The following is a 27,329-nucleotide window of genomic DNA, read 5'->3' as shown; positions in this document are numbered from 1 at the left end:
GAAATGACACAAAATGGGTGGTTGCAGCATCTGAATGCTAGGAGTATGGTCCCACCATAATCGTCAGGTCCATGTATTTTTCATCCCATACACGAGTATACCAGGTGAGGAAGCCATGTTGGGCGCACTACAAAGGTTGCAATGTTGGAGATAAGCCGTACAAGGACCCAAAGCATATATGGGAAAACTGACATGTGTGTGGCAGTATGATATACCCAGTATGAATAGATCCATGTGAAGTACATCCTGCCTAGGGAGGATGCACTACATTGGAGGTATAGCACGCAGACATATCATACAGTTGGGCGGAAGTACATGGTTCAATTAGGGAATAGCAAATATAGCAAACAGTGATGCAGTTTGGGCATGATGTATATGGGTGACTGAAACATTTGTAATATAATACACCCTGAATGAATAGATCCATGTGTTTGTTCATCCTGCCCAAGAAATAACCATACACACAATTTTTTGTCTTTGGAGTTCGCACATGACAATATAAGGGAAAATTAAAAGTTATACTTATCACCAACATGGTATGTTCATAATGACATAAGAGTAGGTGTGGTGAAAGAATGGTAGGAAAAGCCAACTAGTTATAATGATATATTACCGGGTTCGGTGAGAAAAAAGCTTTAGAGTTGGCGGTGCTCCCCAGAGTCAGAGTCAGATAATGAATAGATAGATATCTATTCAAGAAATAACCATCCAAGGCAGCCATCTGGGTTGCACTGTGTAGGTTACATCTGGCAAGTACAAAGGTATAAAAAGGCAATCTTAAAATAATAGTGACAGCATTATAAGGTAAAAACCATGTTAAAGTTAATCAGAAATTAAAAATAATGGTGTAGCTGTAACAGGTAACATTGAACAGAGGAAAACGTGAAGTGCTTACTGGCACTGAAAAATACAAGAACTCAATCTACCAAAAGAGGTATTGATTTTAATAATGGAAATAAATAAAAACAACATATAAACAGGACATATAAAAACATATAATCCAAATTCAACTACAGTATAGATTGCTCCCAGGAGTACTTATAATAAAAATAATAATAGAAAATCACATAGAGACAATTAATCTTCCACAGTTATTTTGACAGTAATACCATCTCAATATGATGCTCTATAAGATAATTTAAATGTAACAAAGTAGCAAATAACCTGTGGTCAAAGGAAAACATGTAACAAATGAGCCAGCCTGTTCTTATTGTTCCATGGACACAGAAGTCATTGGGATATCCCAAAGTGCACGTGTTGTTTTCTTGTAATTAATTTCTGTGCTCTTTAAACTTGAAGTAAGTTGTTTAGAAAATGTACTCATAGATAATTGTTATCCCCATGGATGATAGTCCTAAAATGCCGGATAATAGTAATTAACCCACTGTGGGTTAAGGGTGCTCCAGTGGCTCACGCTGCCAGTGTACCATACTGGGAGAGTGGAAAATGGAAAATGGAGAGAGCAGTGTCCATGATGGTAGGCAGTGGACCCGTTGTGGTAATGCCGGCAGCAGATGGGGGCTCACCTGAAGTGGAGGTCTCATCTGTGGGGGCGGCCTATTACACAGCAGCTTGTGGCTGGAAAGAAGTTGCAATGTTCTGGTTTTGGCAGCAGCAAGCAGGCAGGACAAGCTGACCCAAACAGTCACCTCCAAGAAGGCTACAAGTCCACTCTAATGAATCCTAAGTGGGACTACAATCCAGACGGCATCAGGGAAACTAGCACACTAGCACAGTGCAGTGAAAACACAGCACCTGAGGCTTCAACGTGTTTCTCTGTGTGTTATGGCTTTCTCAAGAACCAGGTGCTCCAAGCGTTTCCCTTGTTTGAGTGTAAGAGTTTGTCGCATCCAGAAGTTTGTTGAGTGCAATTGGGATGCAGCATGAGACTGCCCCAAAACCCAGTCTAAGGGGGGGGGGGTGAAATTAAGGTGGAGTGGTAGCATTCCTGAGCTGCAGTGTTTGAGAAATTGTTCCATTTTGGTTTAGAAAGTAGTTCAAAGTCCAAATCCAGTTCAAACTCCGGTTCTAACTCCATGCTTCAGGTGACAAGCTTAAGATGCAGGCTATAGTGGCAGGCCAAGCCTTTGCAGACTTTCAAATGATTCCCCTTTGTAGGAGATGCTGGGTCAGCTGGTACAGGGTGAGGGATTGTTTGAGCAGCTTGGTCAACAAACTAATTAATGGTGGGGGATGCTGCAGACCCATAATTGCAATTGAAACTTTCAATACAGACTATTCTTGCAATTAAAAGCATCAGTTATGGAAGATGGCATTCATTAACCTGAAAAGAGATGAGATGAGAGATGGTATTAAAACTCAACTCGGGTAACACCATGCTTTAGGTGACATGCTTAAGATGCAGGCTATAGTGGGAGGTTAAGCCTTTGCAGGCTTTCAAAATGATTCCCCTTTATAGGAGATGCTGAGTCAGCTGGTACAGGGGGAGGGAGTGTTTGAGCAGTTTGGTCAACAAACTAATTAATGGTGGGGGATGTTGCACACCCACAATTGCAAAAGAAACTTTCAATACAGACTATTCTTGCAATTGAAAGCATCAGTTATGGAAGATGGCATTCATTTACCGGAAAAGAGATAAGATGAGTGATGGTATTAAATCTCAAATCCGGTTCTAACTCCATGGTTCAGATGTCATGCTTAAGATGCAGGCTACAGTGGCAGGCCAAGTCTTTACAGGTTTTCAAATGGTTCCCTTTATTGATATCCCTAAATCTATATACCCAAAATGTCGCTGTTAAGCGTTGCAAGTCGCATAAGAAATAATTGCTTTCCAATCCAATTGTGATTCCAAAGCACAAAAAGATATATTATTCAATGAAAAATATAACACGCTGTGATCTATACAATTAGGGCAAAAAACAAGTAAATACAAAAGGTACTAGCCAATACATATGCATGCACACTAGTCCCAGTATACAGTCATCTCTCCAGAAGCCTGTGGTCATCCAAGAAGAATGGCTGTATACTATAACCAGCTCCCAGGCTATATACCTTACAGAACAAAGAAACTGGTTAACAGATTTCCATTGGGTCTTGCTCCTGGACATTCTGGTACGATGCAGGTAATTGGACAGTTCATACAGTGTCACTAGTGGTATGTCCCAGTTCCTCAGATGTTGCGTTGTGTGGTTTTCCTGCCAAAGAACTGGTTTAAACTAATAAAAGATGCTACATACAGAGATACATTCTAACCACTAATTTCCTATAATTCCTATCTTGCAGACGCATGATGCGATCGCCTTGCCAATAGAACTGGAGATCTGCAAATAAACAGTGATTTAAAATGGTACCAAACATGACTTGTCTCCTAGTCTCTATACCTTAAACATCATATACTTTACATTTGACAACATAAGTATTAGCTAATGAAATCTCTAATATTAAGCTTAATGCTTGGGAACTTTTTTATAAGTGGTTGCATGTGTGAAAGTGAGAATATTGTGTAGACCGGAATTAGAACCACTCTTCTACGTTTTTCAGTCAATGAGGCATTATGGTTCTTTCGAAATTCCCATTTCAGCTGCAGAATCTCATCCATCTTCCGGTCTATCACCTCTTTGGGATCACTAGAATTATTTGTGATGTAAGTGCAGCACTTGACACCAATTTGGGTGGCCAGAGTCACACAGTATCCACCAGTTACAGCAGTTAAATAATTTAACACTAGTCTATGTTGCACAAGTTCTTTCTTATAGACCTGTAGCTCCTTACCAGTGTACCTGAACATGTCATCATACAACTCAGTGATATTATCTATTAATTTAGCAAGGTCTTGGATGTATCTAAAATTTAAAGTACCCCGAGCGATCCTGGTGGGATCTAATGCTACCAAAATTTGGAGCCAGTTGTTTCGCTAATCAACTGTGTAGCTGTATATACATCACCAGGTATCATATTTCTTTTGTCTCTGAGGGCCTGATTCAGAGCTGGATGCTATTTGCGCTTGCTCGTCCAGAAAAAGGGGCTGGCTATTTAAATTAACCGTTCACTCTTTGCGGTCTGATCACGCCTCTATGTCTGAATGAGCGAACAAAACATGCGAACATACTTTTGAAAAAAACGCCCCCTGCCCGCTCGCATCATACGTCATGTCCGCTATTTACTAGATTAATCGAGTACATCAGACAGCGTATGAACTGCTCGCTATTCTTGTGGTTGGTTTTTCCTACCACAATCATGCGAGCAGTTCTGACTATAAAACAACCAAGTGACGTGGTCAATGACGCTGCTTTGTTAATTATGCACACCCTTAAAACGCCCATTTTGACAGCTTGGCACGCCTGTGTTCGGCTCTCCACTCCACGTTTTCAAGCACCTTCCCCTGTTACCACCCATAAACGCCTCCTCCTGTCACTCAAAATAGCAGGCATTCGCTATTTAGCGAGCACACGATTTTTGGCCGCACTGACTGGTTCGTGCATGCGTATTAAAATCTGTACGCATGCGCAGTTGTGCAGACATCGGTCTGAACGAACGAGTGGCCGCTTACGAGCGGCTCTGAATCAGGCCCTGTGTTCATACTGTGTTTGAAGATATGGTGATGGTGTGGTTTTATGAATACCAAGCTTTTCACCATGTGTAAGGGTCATAACCTCTGGGAGTACCCTTCCCAGGTAATATAAACCTTCAGAACTCGGAGTGAGCCACTTGTACGCTTTCCTTCCACATATAAAATACACATCGTCTGGGAGTACATAAGGGATAGAATGCATCATTACCATTAAACACATTTCTCTGACAAAGGATCCTATCCCAGGTTCTCCCATTTGGCTAATACATGTCTCTGGTTGTATAATATCTGCACTGTACCCTACTGGTATTCTGCCAATCATCTCCTTGATGGGACCACGAGTATACCTATACCAGAAATATCTCCCACTGTTAGTAATGTCATGTACAAGTTTATCATCTAGTGGTCTATTATCAGCTCTGTGTGAGAAGGTCATTGTCTGATTGTTCCCGTTTATATCCCAACTTCCTGGTTTATTGAAATTGGTTAAGTTTAAACATAAGAGAGTTCTATCTACTTGGTATGGGTGGAGCTTGAAATTTGGAGGTTTGAACTTAATTAATTTCCCATCCAGCGTTTTCCCCTTAGGTATTCCAAGAACCTCAGAGATGTTTAACGGGAGTGGTACTAAACCTACATTATATTGTCACTGAGGCACATGAGTGCAAACCCAACACTCTGGTTTAAGACCTTCCCCACTAAGGAATGGTATTCCTCTATAGGATGCTCGCCCAAATACAGATTACTCTTGGACTGGCATCATTGGATACACTTTCATCAATTAGGGATCCACAGTTTGCACACATACAGTATTCCTCAGACAATAGACCTTCAGACTGACTCCAAGTTTCTAGGATGACAGATCTCTTAATTACTGTAGTAGGTTTTGCCAAATACCACCCAAATGGTTTTATCGCTCCTTCTCCTGACCCCACTCCATCAATATCACCATCAACCTCCCTCTCCATCATCTGTCCTCCGTCACAGAAACAGAAATCCCAAAACAAATGAGTATGATGAGAACCCTGGAAGGAAACACAAACACAACCCCAGCCCGCCACTCCATTGCTGGAATAGTGGTCTGCAAATTTTCCTAGCTCAGGTGTTCCACTGCAATCTCTAACTCACCCAGAACAGGCTCGCAATTGACAGGTCCACGTTATCTGTCTCGACTCTGCCTTGTATCTCCTCCAGGTGATTGACCTTTCTGCAGTGAGTGGAATGGACCCAGGTATCTCTCTCTGCTACTTTCACTGATGTAGTACTTGACAGCAACACTTGATACTGTCCTTCCCACCAGTCTGTCAAACAACCTGAACATAAGAAATTTCAGATCATAACATATTCTCCAGGTTCAACATCATGACAGTTTGTCTCAGGCATGTCAGGTGATAACAATTTAAATTTATGTTGCTGCTGTTTCCACTGTTTACTCATTGTTATAAGGTATTTCACAGTAACCTCATTATTATACTTCAGATCATCCTGTGGACTTACAATCAAATGAGGTTGTCTCCCAAACAGTATCTCAAAGGGGGACAGATTAAGAGGAGGTCTAGGAGTAGTCCTGATGCTATGGAGGACTAGCAGTAAGACTTCTGGCCATCCTAATCCAGTTTCAACCATGATCTTGCTCAGTTTGTTCTTAATAGTACCGTTCACTCTCTCCACCTTCGCACTGGCTTGCGGTCAGTAAGGGGTGTGAAGTCTACTATTAATACCCATTAACTTACACATGTTCTGGAAAACATCTCCGGTGAAATGAGTACCCCTTTCACTTTCTATGATTCTAGGGATATGGTATCTGCATACAAATTCCTGAACAATCTTTTTAGCAGTAAAAACAGCAGTATTAGTGGCAGCTGAATATGCCTCTACCCAATTAGAAAACACATCAGTACAAACTAATACATACTTGAGATTCCTGCAAGGTGGTAATTGGATGAAATCAATTTGTATCACCTGAAAAGGTCTGTCTGTCGGAGGGATATGGGATGGTTTGGTAGGGATTGTCTTCCCGACAGTTTTCCTCAAGCAAGTCAAACAGGACATAGCCCTCTTTTCAGCTTGATAAGAAAATCCCGGTGCACACCAGTATGCTCTGACTAACTTGCACATACCTCCTTTTCCTAGGTGAGTCAAGCCATGCACTGCTTCAGCCAGGGTTGGGTAATATGCCTTGGGAGCAACCAGCCTACATTGTCCATCTCTCCAAAGTCCAGAGGACTCCTGACCACATCCCTTTGATCTCCAGACTGCCTTTTCCTTTATTGAACACAAATTTTGCATCTCAATTAATTTCTGGGTGTCAATCATTTTTAAAACCTTCATTTTATCAATTTGCATTTTTATTTTTAACCCTGCTGCCCATCTGGCAGCTTTGTCTGCTCTGTTATTGCCCAGTGACACCGGGTCTTCTTCACATGTATGGGCTTTGCATTTGATGACAGCTACTGCCTTTGGTAGTTGGATTGCTGTCAAGAGTCATTTTATGTGGTTTGAGTGTGCAAATGGTGTGCCTGCTGCTGTCATAAAATTTCGAAGATGCCAAAGAGCCCCAAAATAGTGAACTACCCCAAAGGCATAACTAGAGTCAGTGTAGATATTAGCTGACTTACCTTCTGCCAGTTCACATTCTCTCCTTAATGCCACCAGTTCAGCTACCTGTGCTGAATGAGGTTCAGCTTCAACAACATCCTCGTCATCTACAACAGCATAACCTGTGCATAATTCTCCTGTGTTAGTTTGTCTATGACAACTCCCATCGGTGTAAAATGTCACATTTACATTTTCTAATGGTGTATCACGTTTGTCAGGTCTTGCAGTAAAGGTCTGATTCAAATATTCCATACAATCATGTGTATCAGTATACCTACAAAACTCACCTTCAACCAGTGACTCACCTCTCTCCACCCTTTGTGCATCCTGAGGCACATATGGTAAATGCGTTGCTAGGTTTAACGTACTGCACCGTTTAATGGTGATATTTGAAGGTGGCATTAGAGCTAGTTCCCATTTCGTGAACCTAGCTGAGGAAACATGTCTGGTTTGGACAGAATTCAGTAAAGCAGATTCAGCCTGCAGTGTTTAAACAATCATATCATGGCCTAATACTACATCCTCACTCTTACTGACCAAAAGAGCGGTTGCTGCTACATTTCTTAAACACGTTGGGAGTGATCTTGCCACAGTGTCCAATTGTGCACTGTAGTATGCTACAGGTCTACTAGCATCACCATGTTTTTGTGTGAGGACACCTGCTCCACAGTCATCAGCCTCCGTATAATATAAATCAAAAGGTTTTCATTATCTAGTATTCCCAATGCATGTGCTTTTGTTAGACTGTCCTTAAGGTTAAGGAAAGCCTGCTCTGTTTCCTCAGTGTGTGTGACACGGTCAGGTTTTGAGGATGACACCAATTCCTGCAAAGGTAAGGCCGGAATAGAAAAACCTGGGATCCCTGTCCTGCAGTATCCACACATGCCCAAGAAGGTACAGATTTACAGTTGGTTCTGTGGTAGTGTCCTGGTCTGTATGGCCTGTATTTTGTTGGTTGTCAAATGTCGTAGTCCCCTGGGTTAGACAGTGTCCCAAGTATTTAACCTTAGTCTAGCATGGCTGTAATTTGTTCTTAGCAACCTTGTGTCCTGTTTGTGAGAGATGAAGCAACAACAGTTTAGTATCATTTAAACATAACATAAATGAATCAGAGCACAACAACAAATCATCTACATATTGAATTAGAACAGATCCATTGCCTGGTTGAAAAGATTGCAAACGTGTAAGTCTTGAGAGAAAATACTGGGGCTATCTATGAAACCCTGGGGCAATCGTGTCCATGTATATTGTACCCCCCTGTAGGTGAATGCAAAGAGACTGACAGTCAGTGTGAAGAGAGACAGAGAAGAAAGCAGATCATAGGTCAATGACAGTAAGGGTTGCAGATGGTGGAATTTGCCATGAGGATGACAGCTGGATTGGGCACTACGGGGGAATTGGCTCTCAACTACTTTGTTTACATCCCTAAGCTCCTGTACTAACCTATAGTCCCTCTCCCCAGCCTTCTCCACTGTAAAATGGGACTATTAGCTGGGCTAGCTGTACTGATAAATATCTCCTGTTGTAATAACCTTTCAATTATTGGATAAACCCCTAGCTCTACCTCTGGCTTTAACGGGTCCTGAGGAATTTTTGGAGCTTGCCTAGCACTTTTTAAATTTACCATTACAGGAGATACATTTGCCATCAATCCAGTGTGCTGTCCATCCTTGGTCCAAAGTGAACCCGGTATTTGAGATAACATCTCTTTTACTTGGGATGGGCTTTGTTCTAAAATGGTATAGTGAAGCATTAACCTTTGTCGAGTGTCCAATATATCCCTTACCTCATGCACAACCTTCTCTGGGATATATGGGAATATGTATTGACACAAAGAAACAAAAGAAAGGCTCTTTGTTGGGGCACTCTTAAATGAAATAACATATGTCAAAAAACATATTAAATATAACTTTTGTTATACTTGCATAAAATAAAGAGGTAAACTTATATAAACACAAATGCGTGCAGAAATGAATCCAAAGCTCGGGTATGGGTAAATGACAACCGAGTTAAACGGCGAAAATAATAAAACAAATCCAATCTGCATTTCACAACACACATATGGAATACAGATCATAATTTTTCCAGTCCATATATTGATGGTGTATTAACATACACAAATGATTCATGTAGTATCTGTGCCAAGTGTTTTCCTAATCTTCCAATATGGATTGGGGCAGCACAGATGGTGTAATGGTTAGCGTTACTGCCTCATGGGTTTAATTCCCACTACGGCCCTAACTGTGTGGAGTTTGTATATTCTCCCTGTGCTTGCGTGGGTTTCCTCCGGGTACTCCAGTTTCCTCCCACACTCCAAAAATATACTGGTAGGTTAATTGGCTCCCCACAAAATGAACCCTAGTGTGTATGTGTGGGAGCATGTGGTAGGGAATATAGATTGTAAGCTCCACTGGGGCAGGGACAGATGTGAATGGTAAGATATTCTCTGTAAAGCACTGCGCAATATGTGTGCACTATATAACTAACTGGTAATAATAATAATAATAATAATAATAATAATTAACCTACGGCACCTGGTATTCCTAGAAGGTCTCCCATCCACGTACTGGCCAGGCATGCTGTTGTATCGCTTCCAAGATCGAACGAGATTGGGCAGGTTCAGAAAAGTATGGCTGTAGGTATAATTCATTCGGCAAAGGTAGATGTTCCCTTACACATGGTTTCCACAGATTTGCATGAAAAATTTAGGACTGTCACTCAATGGAGAGTCCAGTTAGTAATACAAAAGTTTATTGAGAAAAGTTATGCATAGGCATACTTTAATCATGAAGTGTATATATACTGGGGGTAATTAAACTGTATGTCTATAATGAAGAGAATAATGATACCATTCTATAAACAATAATGGTCCTTACAAATAAGAACCCAATCATCACCAAACATGATATTAATAATGCTCATATTGATCATTAAATAATGGTACATAGACATACATTGTAATATCACAAACTACCATGCAGTAGTAATACCATCATATAATCCCCAATGGTCCTGATGGTCCAAGGGAACAGAATCATCATAATTTACAATATTGGTTTGGAGATAAAATGCTAATCAAATTTATATATTGAATGTTAACAATCTTAACTGGTATTGTAAGATAATACATCAAATGTCACCACTGATCATAATAGGATTGACAAACAAATCCTATAACTCAGAATAGGCTGTATATGCTATAATGTGGACAACAATTCATAAACATAACATCACATAGCATTTTGCATAATGGAAAATTAAGAACAGTATCAAAACATAATAATCTTAATACATGCACTAATAAAGAGCAACCATTAAGCAAAAAAACAAGATTAGCCAATGACTTCAATTCCTTTTTAATGGTTCCTAGTGCTAGGTAAGTAGGTAAGTAAATTTCTAAGGTAGTGCTAAATGGCTCATTAGCTCTGCCTTCCTGATAAGTTCTCATTAACTTAAATCAATATCCAGGTGTAGACAATATCCCATATAAGGTCAAATGAACCTTTGTACATTGGGCCTAATTCAGACCCGCTCTCAAGCGGGTCGATGTTGGCCAAGTGCGCATGCGCACGACGGAGGAGGCTCCGTTGTACGCATGCACGAGACCCGAATAACGACAGCCAAGCCGTTGTTATGGGTCTCACACCAAAGGGGGCGTGCTGTCGATGGTGAGTGACAGCATGCCCCCTTTGGTGGACGTGCCAGGGGCGGGGCTGCCCAGACGGAGGCATTCCCATGGGAACGCCTACCGTCTGGGGCCGGACCACTAACATCACAAGTGACAAGTGATGTCAGTGGGAGTGCTTTTGGCTCTGATAGAGCCAAAAGCACTCCAGGGCTTGCGGCAATGAGACCCTACCGCAAGGGTCTCAACGCAAGCCCGATGGTCGTGATGGTCTTGACCATCGCGGCCATCATTTTGGCCACTCGCTATAGCTGTGGGTGGTCACCTACAGCTATGCGAGCTGCCAGGAGGCCGCTCTTAAATTCAGAGGGACAGCCCTGATTCAGAGCGAGCGCTCTGTCAGAGTGTCCGGCTCTGAATCAGGGCCAAAGAGATAAGACATTTGAGTAATTATTGTTCATATTAGGCTTTGGGAGCACCACCAATATCACAAATAAAGAAAAATCATTTTGAATTGTGTAGTACGATTGGTTTACCTATTTATAATTATTTATCACCATTTGTGTCATGGGTCACATTTTCGGTTCTGTGCGGAATCTTTCCTGTTTGTTTGTATAACGATATCTAGGAATATACCATCAGGGGTACAGTAAATGACACATCCCATTTTACATAACAAATACCTTCCCAGTAGGTTAGTAGGAGCCGCTGCCACCAGAAGAAAGGAATGCCTAGTTTGCAGCGGCCTGATAGTAACCTCTGAAGATTTGGTTAAAGAATAATGCTGCACTTTACCCGTTACTCCCATTGCTGGTACTGTCTTGTTGGTCACTTGTAAATTTGATGGAGAATTTAACACTGATCTGGAAGCCCCTGTGCCTACAAGAAAATAGTGTTTAGTACCAGCTATATCTACTGTCATTGTAGGTTCTTCCCTAGTATTCTCAGTTAACCTGACTGGCTGTAGACTACAGGTATGACCTGACCCCTAGAGCAGACTATCATTCTCCAGTAAAGCATTCACGGCCACTATGTGAGCCACCGACTGCTGATAATTTCCTACATTCATCCTTTTGGTATGAATCTATACATTTTCTTATTATTTGTCCCCCCATTTCTCTCTTGACAGTATCTACTTATGTGTCCTTTTTGGTTACATGTGTAACATCTTATGTTGGAAAGTTGTTGTTGTGTAGGTTGGTGTGCATGGAGAGTTTGTGGTTGCGTGTGGTATGAGGTTTGTGGCTGGGTATGTTGATATGTGTTTTGTGGCTGTGAGTGGTATGAGCGTTATGGCTGTGTATACATTCCTTCTAAAGCTTCAATGCTAACAGCCATTAGCCTCTCACTTTGTGTTTCTCTCTTCCTGAGGATGTTTTTATCTTGTTCTATAGCTGACTCCCTGAGGTCATCTACAGTAATTCCTCTCCAGTTAGGCTGAGAGTTTTGAACCCTGGTCTTTAGAGTGTCTTTAAGACCATCCATAAGTACCGTGACAGCTACTTCCCTGTGGTGTGTGTTGTCTTTTATATTTTCTACACCTGTATATTGGGTGATTGTCAGCAGTACTCGGGTGAAATAATCTGCTGCAGACTCACTATCCTTTTGCCTGATGGTGAAAATTTTATACCAGTTCACTATCACTGGAAAACATACGGCCAATTCGGTGACTATGCGTGTAATGTTACCTTGGTTGTTCTCATCAGTTAAGGGACTATCTCCATTCAATACACAATCCGTGATAAACTTTTTTACATCGGTATTGGATGGAAGGCATGCCCGTAATACCACTCACCAATCTTTGTTGGTTGGCTCATGAGCATTACCTAAATCTTTTACAAATTTTTGGCACTTAGCTAATTCTTTTCTAGGGTTAGGAAATTCTGTCATTATTGAATGTAATTCTGCTCTTGTCCATGGACAATGCATTGCTGAATCCCTGGTGGGTACTACACCATTTCCTTCCGGATTCCCATTGGGAATAGTTATTGTCCGGACAGGATGACACCTACCACTTTGCTATTTTTAAGGTTACCAACAGGAACTTTTACCTTTGTACTCTGGGGGTTCAATCTGTTACTACTATGCACTGTACTACCTTCATCAATTTCTACTGTTGGTATAACTGATGGTATCCCTTGGATCACTTCCCTATTCTGGGTTCAGTGCTGTGTCTAACACACCATACTTTGTATACATTATATGCCTTGCCAAACCTGTTGGCACTCCAAAAAGCAGCACATCGTCAGCCATTCCCAGCATCTGCTTAGCACCCATCTGGGAAAACGCTAAGCAACTTATCGCTAGTGAATGTGGACCGGTTAACGATTCCTATGGAGCTACATTCACGCACTCCTATCCTGTTGTGCACAACCGACCTGCTAACTGTTATGGACAGTGCGCACAACGAGGAACAGAATAACATCTTACACAATTATATTGTCTTTCCGGACACCTTTCAGCCCTTGTCTGGTAGCTTACCCTTATTGAGTAGTCTCCCCTGTTAGAATTTAAGTGTTCCAATAACACTTACCCTTTCCAGTGATTTGTTCCACTACAACCCAAGTTACAATCACGGTCTACCCAACCATGCGGTCTAGTCACAGTGTCCAGAGAACATAACTGATCAATGGACTCTGCGACCACTATTAGGAGCTGAATTTCGAAAACCCCTTGTTTTCTTTAAGGTACAATATCCCTGTCCTTGCTGCAATACACCTGCTGTGTGTACACACTCAGTAGCTTTCTGCCTCATCAAACAGCTACGGAGTCTTTAGGACCAACACATGGTACCTAGCATAGACCCCACACACAGTAGTAGCCTCCATCATGTTACAATCACACGTTTGCTTTCATGCACCTTTAGTTTTCTGTGCAGAAACTAGAATTTTTGCTAATATGGCAGTTAGATTCAGATGTTTTAAACAATGTAATCATGCTATCAATACAACAATACTATCAGAATGATTGTTTGAACATGTGGCAGCAATACAGGAAACACGCATACACTATTGTGCGACACGCCCTCTAGCGCCAAGCCAGACAATGGAAGAAACAAACTTTACTCTCCTGCCCCAGGTCCTAGTCAGCACTCCTTGAAATCATACAACAACGGATATTGGTTTCACAACACCAGATGGTGCAGGTTTTGAACACAGTGCATTCTTTCCTGCTTATGGCGCCTTCCACCATTTGTTGCGAAATCGAGATCTGTATGCTATCGTGCTACCTCTTGGTAATGTGATCCTCAAATCTACGAGGCCCCAACTATTGATACCCCAAAATCTATATAACCAAAATGTCGCTGTTAAGCGTTACAAGTCGCATAAGAAATAATTGCTTTCCAATCCAATTGTGGTTCCAAAGCACAAAAAGATATATTATTCAATGAAAAATATAACATGCTGTGATCTATACAATTAGCACAAAAAACAAGTAAATACAAAAGGTACAAGCCAATACATATGCGTGCGCACTAGTCCCAGTATACAGTCATCTCTCCAGAAGCCTGTGGTCATCCAAGAAGAATGGCTGTATACTATAACCAGCACCCAGGCTATATAACTTACAGAACAAAGAGACTGGTTAATAGATTTTCATTGGGTCTTGCTCCTGGACATTCTTGTACGATGCAGGTAATTGGACAGTTCATACAGAGTCACTAGTGGTATGTCCCAGTTCCTCAGATGTTGCTTTGTGTGGTTTTCCTGCCGAAGAACTGGTTTAAACTAATAAAAGATGCTACATACAGAGATACATTCTAACCACTAATTTTCTATAATTCCTATCTTGCAGACGCATGATGCGATCGCCTTGCCAATAGAACTGGAGATCTGCAAATAAACAGTGATTTAGAATGGTACCAAACATGACTTGTCTCCTAGTCTCTATACCTTAAACATCATATACTTTACATTTCACAACATAAATATTAGCTAATAAAACCTCTAATATTAAGCTTAATGCTTGGGAACCTTTTAAAAAGTGGTTGCATGTGTGAAAGTGAGAATATTGTGTAAAGTCGCTAGTATGCATTGCGCGTCTGTATTTAGTGCTTACCTGTGCTTTGATGAACAGCGCAACTGTGCGTTGTGCATCTTGTATATTTTATATGTATTATTTAATGTGCGTATAGGTTATGGTAGGACTTTCAACAATATGCGGTAGCAAAGCGGACGCATGATGCTAATAATCAAATATAGCATCGCACACAATGGTTTCGTGCTGACGACACAAGATGGCATCGTCAGGGGCAACACAAAATGGCATCGCCAGATATTAATTTAAGACTTGGTCTCAGCCAATCATCCGGCTTTGACACCACTTATAGGAGATGCTGGATCAGCTGGTACAGGGGGAGAGAGTTTTTGAGCAGTTTGGTCAACAAACTAATTAATGGTGGGGGATGTTGCAGACCCACAATTGCAAAATAAACTTTCAATACAGACTATTCTTACAACTAACAGCATCAGTTATGGAAGATGGAATTCATTTACCTGAAAAGAGATGAGATGAGAGATGGTATTAAAACTCAACTCCGGTTCTAACACCATGCTTCAGATGACATGCTTAATATGCAGGCTATAGTGGGAGGCCAAGCCTTTGCAGGATTTCAACTGATTCCCCTTTATAGGAGATGCTGGGTCAGCTGGTACAGGGGCAGAGAGTGTTTGAGCAGTTTGGTCAACAAACTAATTAATGGTGGGGGATGTTGCAGACCCAAAATTGCAAAATAAACTTTCAATACAGACTATTCTTGCAATTAAAAACATCAGTTATGGAAGATGGCATTCATTTACCTGAACAGAGATGAGATGAGACATGGTATTAAAACTGAACAATGGTTCTAACTCCATGCTTCAGATGACATGCTTAAGATGCAGGCTGTAGTGGCAGGCCAAGCTTTTGCAGGCTTTCAAAATATGTCTGTAGATGGATGGTGGTCTTTCATATATACTGAAAGACCATCAGCTTCCAGGCAGCCATGGGTCCTGCTGGCTGGGGGGTGGGTCTGCATGTGCAGAAGACACATACACACTTGCTGATAGACAGATATGTCTGCAGATATTTCTGTCCATCGGCTGTACAGCACAGCCAAAGCGATATGTCTGTGAACGACGTCGTTCATAGACATATCGCTGGTACACACTGGTTGATACGTAGCCGATATATTGGCTGAGCAATTGATCGGCCAATATATCTGTCAGTGTGTACCCAGCTTATTACACTGATGTACAAAAAAAAATGGTGGGGTTAATAGGGTACCCCTTTCGCCCTATATGTGTATGGGAGGTCTCCAAAACGTGGGGGTATCACACACATGCTGTACCAGACAATCAGTACACATCTGTATTAATGCGATACTACAAATTTTCAATAAACTTTCTTTTGAAAAAGTGGGACTGATTTCTCAATTGGGGGAACTTGCACCAAGACGTTGTTTGCAGTTTATTTATGGTATCAAAGTGAAATTAGATAAGACAAGAATTGCATTACCTTGTCCATGTGTTTATGATTTTTTATGTAACTCTCCTTGTGGTCTCTGGATGTATATAATTGCATTTCATGCAGAGAGTGTGCGATAGCATAGACAGCTTTATATATTTGGTAAGTGGTTCCGAAGCTTTGTGTGTAGTATAAAAGGTTGCCAAGGTTATGTAATTGCATACTGTCGTTACATTTGTGAAGGTTAATGCCATACTGAAATGTAATGATTTGGTTCAGTAAAGGATCTGAGGTCATACAGTCCATGTGAGCTGCCAGAATATGCTCCAGTAAAATGTCATTTGGGCGACTGGTAGGGCTAATCTCTTCTAAGAATCTCTTCAATTGGGGGATCTTTTTAGTGGCGGGTGAAAAGGCAAAACCTCCATGCAAAAATGCTTTAAATTTAGCAGATAAAATCGTATGAATATTCACACTTGCTGGCAAGATGAAAGTCCTCTCCTGGCCACCAATACATAGCTTTTCAATAAAATATATTGTGGGAAATTTAATTGTACCACAAATTACAACAACTTGTGAGGTTGAATTGTTAAATATCTGTCTGCTCTTCTCGGCCTTTCTCTGTAATAAATCCCCAAACTCATCTACTACCTTAATAATGTACTCAATACAGACACCATGGACAGCAGTGACTCTCTTTAGCTCCTGACCCTGCATGTCTCCATCATCGTCATCAGAGGTAATTACACCAATCCACGTCCATCCAAAATGCCTGAGTAACTTAACAATCGCCAGGTACTGGGTCTGGTCACTGGGAAGTGTTTGGAAAAATGATGGATACATTTTCTTGTTGGTTAGAACAGGATCTGTTGCACCATAACTGATCTAAATAACATAATAAGGTGAGAGAAACAGCATAAATGTATTTCACCAGCATATATGACTGTAAAATCAACATTATAAGAAGTGTATTAGTTGTGTGAGACAACATCTGGTAAGATTGTGGGAGGTCATTATTCGTCTTATTTTAGCAGATGCATTTAAAGGAAGGAATAAGAAAAAACCTAGAGGAAAAACCAAGAGCTACATCTGTTATTTTGAGTTGCATATATTTTATGATAGATTCATATTTCAGAAGCATGCATAGGTGTGTCAGTTATCATCATCAACTTCTACCCTTGCCCATGATGTTGAATGGTATCCACAGCCCAGGGATGTCTTACAAGGTCCCAGCACTTCTCATGCTCTGGGATGAGCAAGCAAACAGTTTTTGCACTGCTCCCATAGAGATGACAGCCCCAAGACTAACCAGATTGGTGCTGGTTCACAGTATGACAGAGGGACCACACATTGGTGCTGCATGCTCATTGTCTCCCTCATTTAGTATGGACCAAAGTAGTCTTTAAAGGTTTGGTGCTTTTTAAATTGGTTTTAGGGGAGTCATGAATAGTATGTTTCTTTTCTAACTATAAAATATTTGAAAGTCATCATCATCGACATTTAAGCTTGCACCAGGATTATGGCCATGGTACCACATGTGCACCTGATTTACCCTTACATAAGCAAAAGGCCACATGTACAAGTTGAAAGAAACTCTCAATTCTGTTCTCCTGCTATAAATGAAAAATATATTTTTGGCAAGAAGATTAATAGAGTATTAGGAAATTGTACATCTTTCAAATACTTATTTTTATATCCATTGTATACCAAACACTACTGTATTAAATTCTATTTAATTCATAATTTATGTGTAAGTTGTCAAGACCAATTTCACTGCTGATGTCATTGTTCATATAAAAAGATATCTCGGGATGTGACTCATCAGTGATCTAATCATTTAAAATGATGTCATCAATGAAACAATTCATTCATTTGCCATGGGAGTTTATTAATTATGATCCTGATTCAGAGTTGTAAGCTAATGTCACTGCTGCTGTGTCTGTATACACAGAGGATCTGTGAATATGATGCATGTACAGATAGCCGATAATCACTCAACTGCTAAATTCATTGGCTTAGAAGAATTCTCTGAATCAAGCTGTCACATTCAGGCTAAAGTGATTTTCTGCTTAGAGGTTAGAAGACGTGGACCCAGGGTGAGAAAGGAACAGGAGGTGAGGGGCCTGGATAAATGACTTCCTCATCCACCAGTACTGGTTGTTGGTGAGACCTGACCAAAGGTGTGGAGTCTAACTTACTGAGAGGTTTTCACCAGTGACCCACCCAAGTGGGATTTGGGTTTAAGCTGCACCCAGCAAGCAGGTCGTGGCCCTTTGGTCAAGTATCCGGAACAAGTGAGAAAATGGAAGAACACTATCACAGGGAAAGATCAGGATAAAGATATTGGAGGTTTGTAGTGAAGTGTTGTATTGAATACACACTTTGTAGATCTTGATGCATGGCTGGAATAGGAGATTAGCACTAACAGATATTACTGGGATGATGTCCTAACTACTCACTCAATCACTTCAGACACAGAGCTGGTACTATAGAATGATATTAGGAGATGGTACTTGAATGACATGCTAAGTTTGATGGTACTTGAATGACACACTGTGGTTTCAGACGTAGAACTGGCACAAGAGGATGGTATTGTGAGCCAGTACTTGGATGACGTACTAAGTACACACACTGTGGCTTCAGACATATAATTAGTACAGGTGAATGGTATTGTGAGCTGGTACTTGGATGATGTACTAAATATGCACACTGTGGCTTTAGATGAGGGACAGGAGATGGTATTGTAAGCTGGTACTTGGAACACACTGTGGCTTCAGATGTAGAACTAGCACAGGATAATGGTATTGTGAGCTGGTACTTGGATGATGTACTAAGTACACACACTGTGGATTCAGATGTAGAACTAGTACAGGATAATGGTATTGAGAGCTGGAACTTGGATGATGTACTAAGTACACAAAATGTGTTTTCAGACGCAGAATAAGAACAGGAGATGACTCTAGGAGATTGTACTCAGAAAATGTTCTGAGTACACACACAGAGGATAACATTTGGAACAAGTCACTAGAAGGAACAGAGCTAGGAACCTGAAATGCAGCAACAGCAAGGTTACACTGGAAGTAACAACTTCCTGTTGTCCAGAGCTCGGTTATATACCCTAAGGTAGCAGTCCATTGCAGGATACTGTCAGCTGACAGAAACCAATGCTACCATTGGGTAAAGGGTTAGTCAGGTGATATAGGCTGTCATGGTTGCATCCATGACATTTACTGCAGGAACCACATCATGGAGCGAGCACATGGATATCCTAGCAGACCCCAGTTATAATCCTCAGCGCGTCACTCGTCATTGTACCTGGTGTCTAACCCCTCAAAAGATCCGGGGATGCCGGCAATGAAGTGAGTAACAGGTGATCCTAGGCTTCAACCTGACACAGGCCCTATGTCATTATAGTGGAGAGGGAGTGTAAATTCTAAAGTGGCCTAAAGTGAAAAAAACATAAGGGTTTTGCCCAAGAGTAGCCTTTGTCTAGCATAATGAATTAATAACAATATACCTGCACCATTCCTTTTCTACTGTATATAAGACAGGATTTTGGTGAGACTTGAAATGTGGGGTGCCTCCGATCAAAAAGGGTTACTCTGCAGCCTGGTCATGCACAGAATAATGAAAAATAAATGGCAGCCCCCAACACTGAATAGTGGGCTCTTTCCATGGTCTTCATGAGGAGATTATTAGAGAGTCGTAAATGTGCATTATAACCATTGCAGCTGCCGAGATGCATTAAGTCCTGAAATATGGGGTGTTCTCTATTCAAAGTAAATAGACACTAGGATGGCAAGAGCTATAGTATTATTTGTAGAACATATGTCCATGAAATAACAGGGAGACTCTTTTAGAATTTGACACCAATCTCCAGCACTAGAAATGTCAGGAGCACTACTTCGCCAATGAAAAGGTCCTCTAGACCTCACGCCTATTGAATTCTAATGTTTGCACTTATTGTTCAAGCTAGTTACCTTTTTGGTGGAAACCACAATGTGGAGTCCTCCCAATGATAATGGCCAGTTTTCTGGGTGCTCAGTGCTTGGCTGATTGCATGTAGTAGAAAATATATCCCCTTCATTACCCACAGCCAATCTCTCACTGCTAGAACCAGTCTCTCTCTAGCTTCTCTAATGCATGTGAAAGGAGAAACAAACAGGTCCCCAAGAGGTGGCAGTAATTTGATGCCCCTGGTGTACCTGTGTTATGCATATAAGGGTTAACAGAATCTCAAATTCACAATCCAGCAGCCCCTGTAATCACCCATCTGGGATAACTACCATGATTTTGGGGCAATCCACGGGCTGGAGTCTCCAACAATTACAATAGACATTGTCAATTTAGTGCAGGGCAGATTTCCTTCAGTCTACTAATTTCAACCAATTTTATAATATGTAGTGGCAATCAGAGACTTAGACCTCTTTGACACTGGCCAAATTACCCAGGTTATTGCCGTGTCAACCCGGGAAGCAGCTTAGTGTAAAAGGGTCCCCAAAAAATACCCCAGTACAGTGACTCAGCAATCCAATTTGTGTAGTGATCAGGATTGGACACAGGAAGGAACTGGTTTATTGGGCAATATAAATTGGTAACCAGGGTAATCTGACCTGGATCCTTTTTACAACATAGTATATCTGTCTTACTGGCGCTTGGAGATGATGTCAACTCCAAGCGATGGCAGAAAACTTAACACTGCACCCATGTGCAGTATAAACGGACAGTCTATAGCATCTTTATTGTCGTATAGGATGTTTAGAGCTTATTTACAGTTTAAAATTTTAGTTCACTTAAAGTACTTTTAATCCAAAGTGTCACTTAAGCTGTTTTAGTCAAAGCCATATATTCTTCTTCTGTTGAAGATAATGCAAACTGGTTGGTTCTTACTTGACCAGCTTATAGCTGCACCTGCAAATTCTTCTAGGTATCTGGTATAAAAATATCTGATGTCTTCATCTGTTCCCCTAAGACCATTTAAAGTTTTTTTTCCAATTTTTAACACTTTATTTACTTTCACACACAAAGAAGCACTGGACAGATCACACTGATCTGCACAGGCTTCTGCAAACACTCTGTGAGCTGGTCAAAATTGACAGGAAATGTCTTTAAATGAATGTCATTGAGGTTAAAAATACTATAGGAACAAAAACAGGCCCAAATTATGTGATTATAGCTGTTTTTATCTATTTAAAAAAAATACATATCCAAACAAGTAAGGGTGGGTTTGGCAAAACTGAAAACAAAATACAACGATGAATTAGAACCACAACCAAATCATGGGGTTGGTGCACATCTCTACTTTTTAATTGTTTTCTGGTGGGTTGGTCTGTTTACAATAGTCCAAGTTCCATTTTTATCTAAATATGCCATTTCCTTATCTACAGCAGACTTCTATTCGTACAACTCATTACTCAATTTTGCTTCTTCAAAACTTAGCGGCTCTAAGAATGCAATATTGGCAACTTCTTCACTATATCTCTTTGGGTGTTTCCCTTTGTTATGTCTTGTTAAAGTCCTTGTTTTTCTGCTGGCATTCATTATTTAAAGTCTCTTGCTTAGAGGTATTGGTATTCACAGGTAGTTAAAACATTAGACATTTCTCAGGCACTTCACATATTGACTCATGAAATATGACATCTTGAGTTAACAAGTTTTTTGTTACAAATATCCCAAAGCCTAAATCCCTTGCTCCAAGACAATATCCAAGAAAAATAATGTCTTGTGATTTGTAGTTCAATTTGTGTCTTATTTCTTTAGGAATCTGGACCTGATTCCGAGGCGCTCGCTATTTGCGAGAGCTTGCTCTGAATCAGGGCGGGCCGTTTTTTTTTTCACCGGCCTCCAGGCCACTCACTAAGAAGTGGGTGACCACCCACAGCTTTAGCGGGAGGCCTGGAGATAGTCGCGATTATCGTGACCATCCGGCTTGCGATGAGACCCTTGTGGTAGGGTCTCATCCACCGCAAGCCCCAGTGAACTTCCTGCTCTAATAGAGCAGGAAGTTCACTACTGGCATCACTGGTGATGTCAGTAGGGCTGCCGACAATTGGCAGGCGTTCCTTAAGGGACAACTCCATTTGTCCAGCCACCCCCCCTGCATGCCTACAAAACAGGGCGAGCTGTCAATCACAATCAACAGCCCACCCCGTCTTGTAGTGAGTCCCGCAGCAAGTGAAAATTCACTCACTACAGGGTTCGTGCATGCGCACTGCCCGACCATCGACCCACTTGCTATGCACTTGAGTGGGTCTGAATCAGGCCCTCTGTACGTTAGCTTTGCAATTAAATACTCTTGGGTGATTTATATCAGGATTCTTATGGTCTATGCTTCAATCTGTGTTGTCCCTTTCACTGCAATACTGGGTGGATTATTCTTTAGATAAATCGCTGTTTGAACCGTCCCAGTCAAAAATTTATTTGCAAGACTGCCATCGTTCAATATTGGCCGAGTTCTTTCAACCATAGCTTGATGTACACGCTCACTTACACCATTATTTTGACATGGTTAGCTGATACTTGATCCCACATATCCCATATTTTCACATGATGTCTGAAAAACTTTTGTTTTGGTGCTCTCTTTCATTGCCGGATATTAAGAACATTAGTTTGTAACCCATTTGAGTTTCTACTAAATTCTTGTATCCTCAGTTTAGTGTATAACTTCATCTGGGTCACCCTTGTAATATCATCTATTAGTGTCTTTAAATACCTAAATCTACCATATGATTCATGTTCCAATGGACCACATTCAACCATGTGTGCCAAAGATAGTGGTGCCTCATTGTTTTTGTACAATCTCATACCCTAAATGTCCTAATTGCCTATGCCAAAGTTCCATAGTTTAATTAGAGTCACCAGCCAGTGATGTAAGTTGATCCCAGATGCCCGGAGGCAAGTTATTATTTGGTGCCCTCCATCACAGCCGCTAATACTGTAATATAGCAATTCGCATGCAGACAGGCTATAGATAGACGAAGGCAGCAGCTGATGGTCTTACCTGGGGCATTCCATTAGTATATGGTGGCTTCTCAGGTGCTGGGAAGGGGTGCCATGTATTGGGCAGCCATGACGGTACACTCCAATGGAAGAGGTGCCCCTTCAGAGCTGGAGCCTGGTGGCAGGTGCCTCCGTTGTTTCCCAAAGTTCTACCCCGTCACCAGCAGTCAATGCATAACACTGTTTAGTATCTAAGACATAGAGTTGCTGGTATCAAGTAGCAGTAGCTATTTTTGCCCCTTTCTTATTGCACACAGTACACTTGACTTCTGTGAATTTGATTTTGTAGTTTTTCTTCTCAAGGATATTGATGGTGTTTAAATTAGTTCCAAGGTCGGGTATAAATATATAATATACACTATCTGTGATTACAGTTTTGCCTTTGATTTTGCAAGGTTCACTGTAATTGTCCCAACGTTAGATGATGTGAGGACTTGGGGGTGTATTTACTAAAGTTTGGGTTTTTAGAAGTAAAAATGTTGCCCATAGCAACCAATCAGATTCCAGTTATTTATCTTCTAGAAGGAGCTAGATAAATGTTAAGTATAATCTGATTGCTTACTATGGGCATGAGTACCTAGAAAACCCCCCTGCCTGTTGCTCCATCTACCTGCACACCCCCTCCAGCTGCCACAGGGAGGCTCCATTTGCCGAGCACTTGCTGAGATTTTGTTACCAGCGGGCACCCGACTCCTTCCCTGCAGCAGGAGCTGGAGACTGGAGCTTAATCCTGAGCTCTGGTTTCCAGATCCCACAGAGAGCGCTATGGAAGAGACATAATGACGTGTCTCCCATAGATCTGAGGAGCAGTAGGACCGGACAGCAGTGGATGCAGGAGTTGGGCTTAAGGTAAGTATTGTGAATGTATTTTAATTGTATTTTTTTATAGAGGCACTACCAATGGGGGCATTACTACTGGGAGCACTACTATAGGGGGCACTACTAATGGTGGAATTACTAATGGGTGAATTACTTCTGAGGACAATACTGTAAGGAGCATTACCAATGGGGGCATTACTAATGGGTTCATTACTACTGGGGGCAATACTATAGGGGGCATTACCACTGGGGGGATTACTATTGGGGCACTACTACAGGGGGCATTACTACTGGGGGCATTACTACAGTGGACATTATCTCAGGGGGCACTACTACTGGGGGCATGACTACTTCTGGGTTCATAAATAATGTGGGCGCTACTAATGGGTGCATAACTACGGGGGGCACAACTTATGGGGGCATTACCACTGGGGGCACTACCAAAGGGGACACTACTACTGGGGACATTACTATTGGTGGGCACTATTAGCATATAAGGAAGATGTTCCAAGAATCCTGTCGACAGGTATGTGCTTCTGGAATTGTAGCAGCTTTGTCCATACAAATTCAATACTTAATACAGTGGTATTTCACTCTAATGCCACTACCAGAAAATCAAATCCTGGGATCAGGTTCTGCAACATAGACATGACGACCTCGTCATCATCTACTTGGACTCCAACTGACTGCAATTGCTGGGTGATAAACAACATCTTATCAATGTATACATTCATGTCCTTACACTCATTTAGTTTATGTGCATCTAAATAGTAAAACTGGGAGCAACAAAACAATTCTGCTAGATTACGCTGATCAATATGATGTGTGACCTTTGTACATCTGTGTGCAACTGAGTCTGAATTTGAGTAAAAAGGGCTCCGATGCAGGGGCCGCAGATTTTCTCATGCAAAGTTCCATTATGCTTAATCTTCATCTATGTATGTGTGCAAAACCAGTTTCTGTGCAATGTCACAGCCCAGTGTCTCTAGTACCCTGAGTGGCTTTTTGCAAAAAAGCAAAATGTATAGAAAAGTATGGTATATTACTCAGACACAATGTTGCTCCGGGAGTCTCGCACTGTATGGTGTATAGACGCTAGCTGTATGAGGACACATAATTCATGATTAGAAAACAATATGGTAAATATATATTGCCTGTGTGTATCCATAAAGGTTTAATATCTCTGCTATGTGTAAAGATCTCTCTGAAGAAAAGTCTCCAATAAAAGCAGCCAGTTTGTCATGATCTAGACAGGAAAAGTTAGGAATTGTGTTCCCGGGACCAGATATGATTTTTAGCGCACGTTCTACAGCCTTTTTCACATTGTTACAGGAATCAGTCACATCGTATCCCAGAGTGATGTTGGGTAAAAGATCAGGATTCTGGTTTATCTCATCAATAGCATAAATGAAGGACAGGACATGTCTGTAGTAACGAGGTATAGGCCTGTAAGGGAGGAAAACACAAAACAGACATTTTAAGGATGAAATAGAGCTAACAGCAACATTTGGACATACCGCAGTGCAAACACAATAACTGGTTTTGGAAATGTTCAGCAGATACAATTTTTATTTACAATTGTTTATCAAAGTTATAGCAATATTACTTCTACATATGTTATATGATTGCAAAAAATAATATATGCTATATAGTAACTGTTCCCAAATGGTCCCTGAATGTCAATCAATTTGCAAAGAAATCCATACTGCGAGCGTCATCACTAAGGGACTCTGGCACCTGCACATTGCAAGCGTGACCCATGGGCAGTTGGCCAATAATTGCTCAATGCTAGGAAATTGTAACTACCTCTATTTGCAGCCATTATTTCTAATATTATCATAATCTTAAAAACGATCGTTCCTCATCCATTAGGAGTAGATATTAAGGGCCCCATTTAACAACAAATATTATTACAAGCTGCATATTTTGTTTCGTATTGCAGTGATACTAGTGAATATGCCACTGGTATATAATGTTACTTACCCCGCCGGTGAGGTACAGTGATGTCCCACTCTTAGGCGGCATTCTCCTTTCTGGTGCTGGCAGCCTACCACTGCCAGCAATGGGCTACTGTTTCATGCGAATGTGCGACAGCCATGATACTTTCAACTGGCGAGGGCTCAACAGTGCCTGGAAGGCTACGCTGGAGCTGGAGAGGCTGCTGCTGGGTCCCCATTGCCAGCAATGCCGGCCATATCGCTCTTGCCATCTATAGGTGGTGTAAGCAATACAGCGTAAAACAGAAGAAATCTTAGTTTACTGCTGTTTGTTAAATACTGAAATTAGAACTTAACCCCTTTAACGAGTGCTAATGAGGTTATGTTCTGTTGATAAACCGAGCCCGAAAGGCGGGAATGTAGATGAGCTGAGCTAGAGCATGGAAAAAGAGAGTTTAAAAAGTGTGAGAGGTTACTGCTAAACTCTTACAATTTCTAAGCTCTCTCCCTATTACATTTAGCCCCAAGTATCTACCCAAATTAAATTGAATTTGCAGTTTAAGTCTTGTAATAGCAGATGGTGCTCAATGCATGGAAAGAACAAAAGGGGAAGCAATGTACCAACATTTCAATATTTCGAAGTGAACATTTTCATCAGGGTGCATAACAAAGATGAAATAACCACTTGCAGGTTGTCCAGTGCCACTATAAACTTTTCTGTATTAATTTTCAAACTACTATTCCTGTCAGAAGGTTTACAAAATAGGGATGTTGATATATATGGTTATTATGAATAACAAGCTTAAAGTCAAGATAATTGATGGAATGCTGGTCAATGAGGTACACCATTTTAACAGGAGAACATGAATTGTTGTGAGACTCAATCAAAGTAGTCATCATATCAAGAGAGCCAGTCCAAAGTAGAAATAAATCAATGTACCATAGGTACAGAAGGATGTTTGTGCTAATGGAGTCTTGTTGGAAGAATAAATCTTGCTCAACTTCATGCATATAGCTGTACGTGATTGATGGTGCTACATTTGACCCCATAGCGTAACCTTCCATTTGCAAATAATAAGAACCATTGTGTGGCCTAGTGCATTTAGTGGTTTCCCTTCTAACGCATGTCTTCCACTAGTGATTTCTTCAGAGGGGCGTGTTTGAAGTGAAACCAACTATTTTTCTGCAAACAGCCAGATGCGGCTTTTGTCAATATGCAAATCAGTTGGCACAGGCATAATACACAACCACGGAACTTCAACATATAGTTTGAACTGTGATTGCTCTAGGAATAGAGGCAATTTTTTTGTGCATTGCAATTAAATGATTTCTGTTATTTTTGTTTTAATTATTGATACATTGTTTTATATATATG

General features: G+C 41.0%; 1 protein-coding gene across 1 annotated transcript in view; it reads right to left on the bottom strand.

The window, feature by feature from the left end:
- LOC148479248 (vomeronasal type-2 receptor 26-like) overlaps positions 1-27,004 on the bottom strand; it is a 54,532-nt gene extending 27,528 nt beyond the window's left edge. The window contains exons 1-4 of the mRNA XM_088454668.1: positions 26,895-27,004; positions 25,172-25,463; positions 24,626-24,793; positions 16,251-17,084 (exon numbers count right to left, since the gene is read on the bottom strand). Coding sequence (XP_088310794.1) covers positions 16,251-17,084; positions 24,626-24,793; positions 25,172-25,463; positions 26,895-27,004 — 1,404 coding nt within the window. The remainder of the gene's footprint in view (positions 1-16,250; positions 17,085-24,625; positions 24,794-25,171; positions 25,464-26,894) is intronic.
- Between the last annotated feature and the right edge of the window lie 325 nt (positions 27,005-27,329).

The sequence above is a fragment of the Taudactylus pleione genome, unplaced genomic scaffold, assembly GCF_031769625.1.
Source record: "Taudactylus pleione unplaced genomic scaffold, aTauple2 ptg000627l, whole genome shotgun sequence".
Lineage (NCBI taxonomy): Eukaryota > Metazoa > Chordata > Amphibia > Anura > Myobatrachidae > Taudactylus > Taudactylus pleione.
The sequence above is the reverse complement of the archived record's forward strand: the minus strand, read 5'-3'. Positions and strand labels throughout refer to the sequence as shown.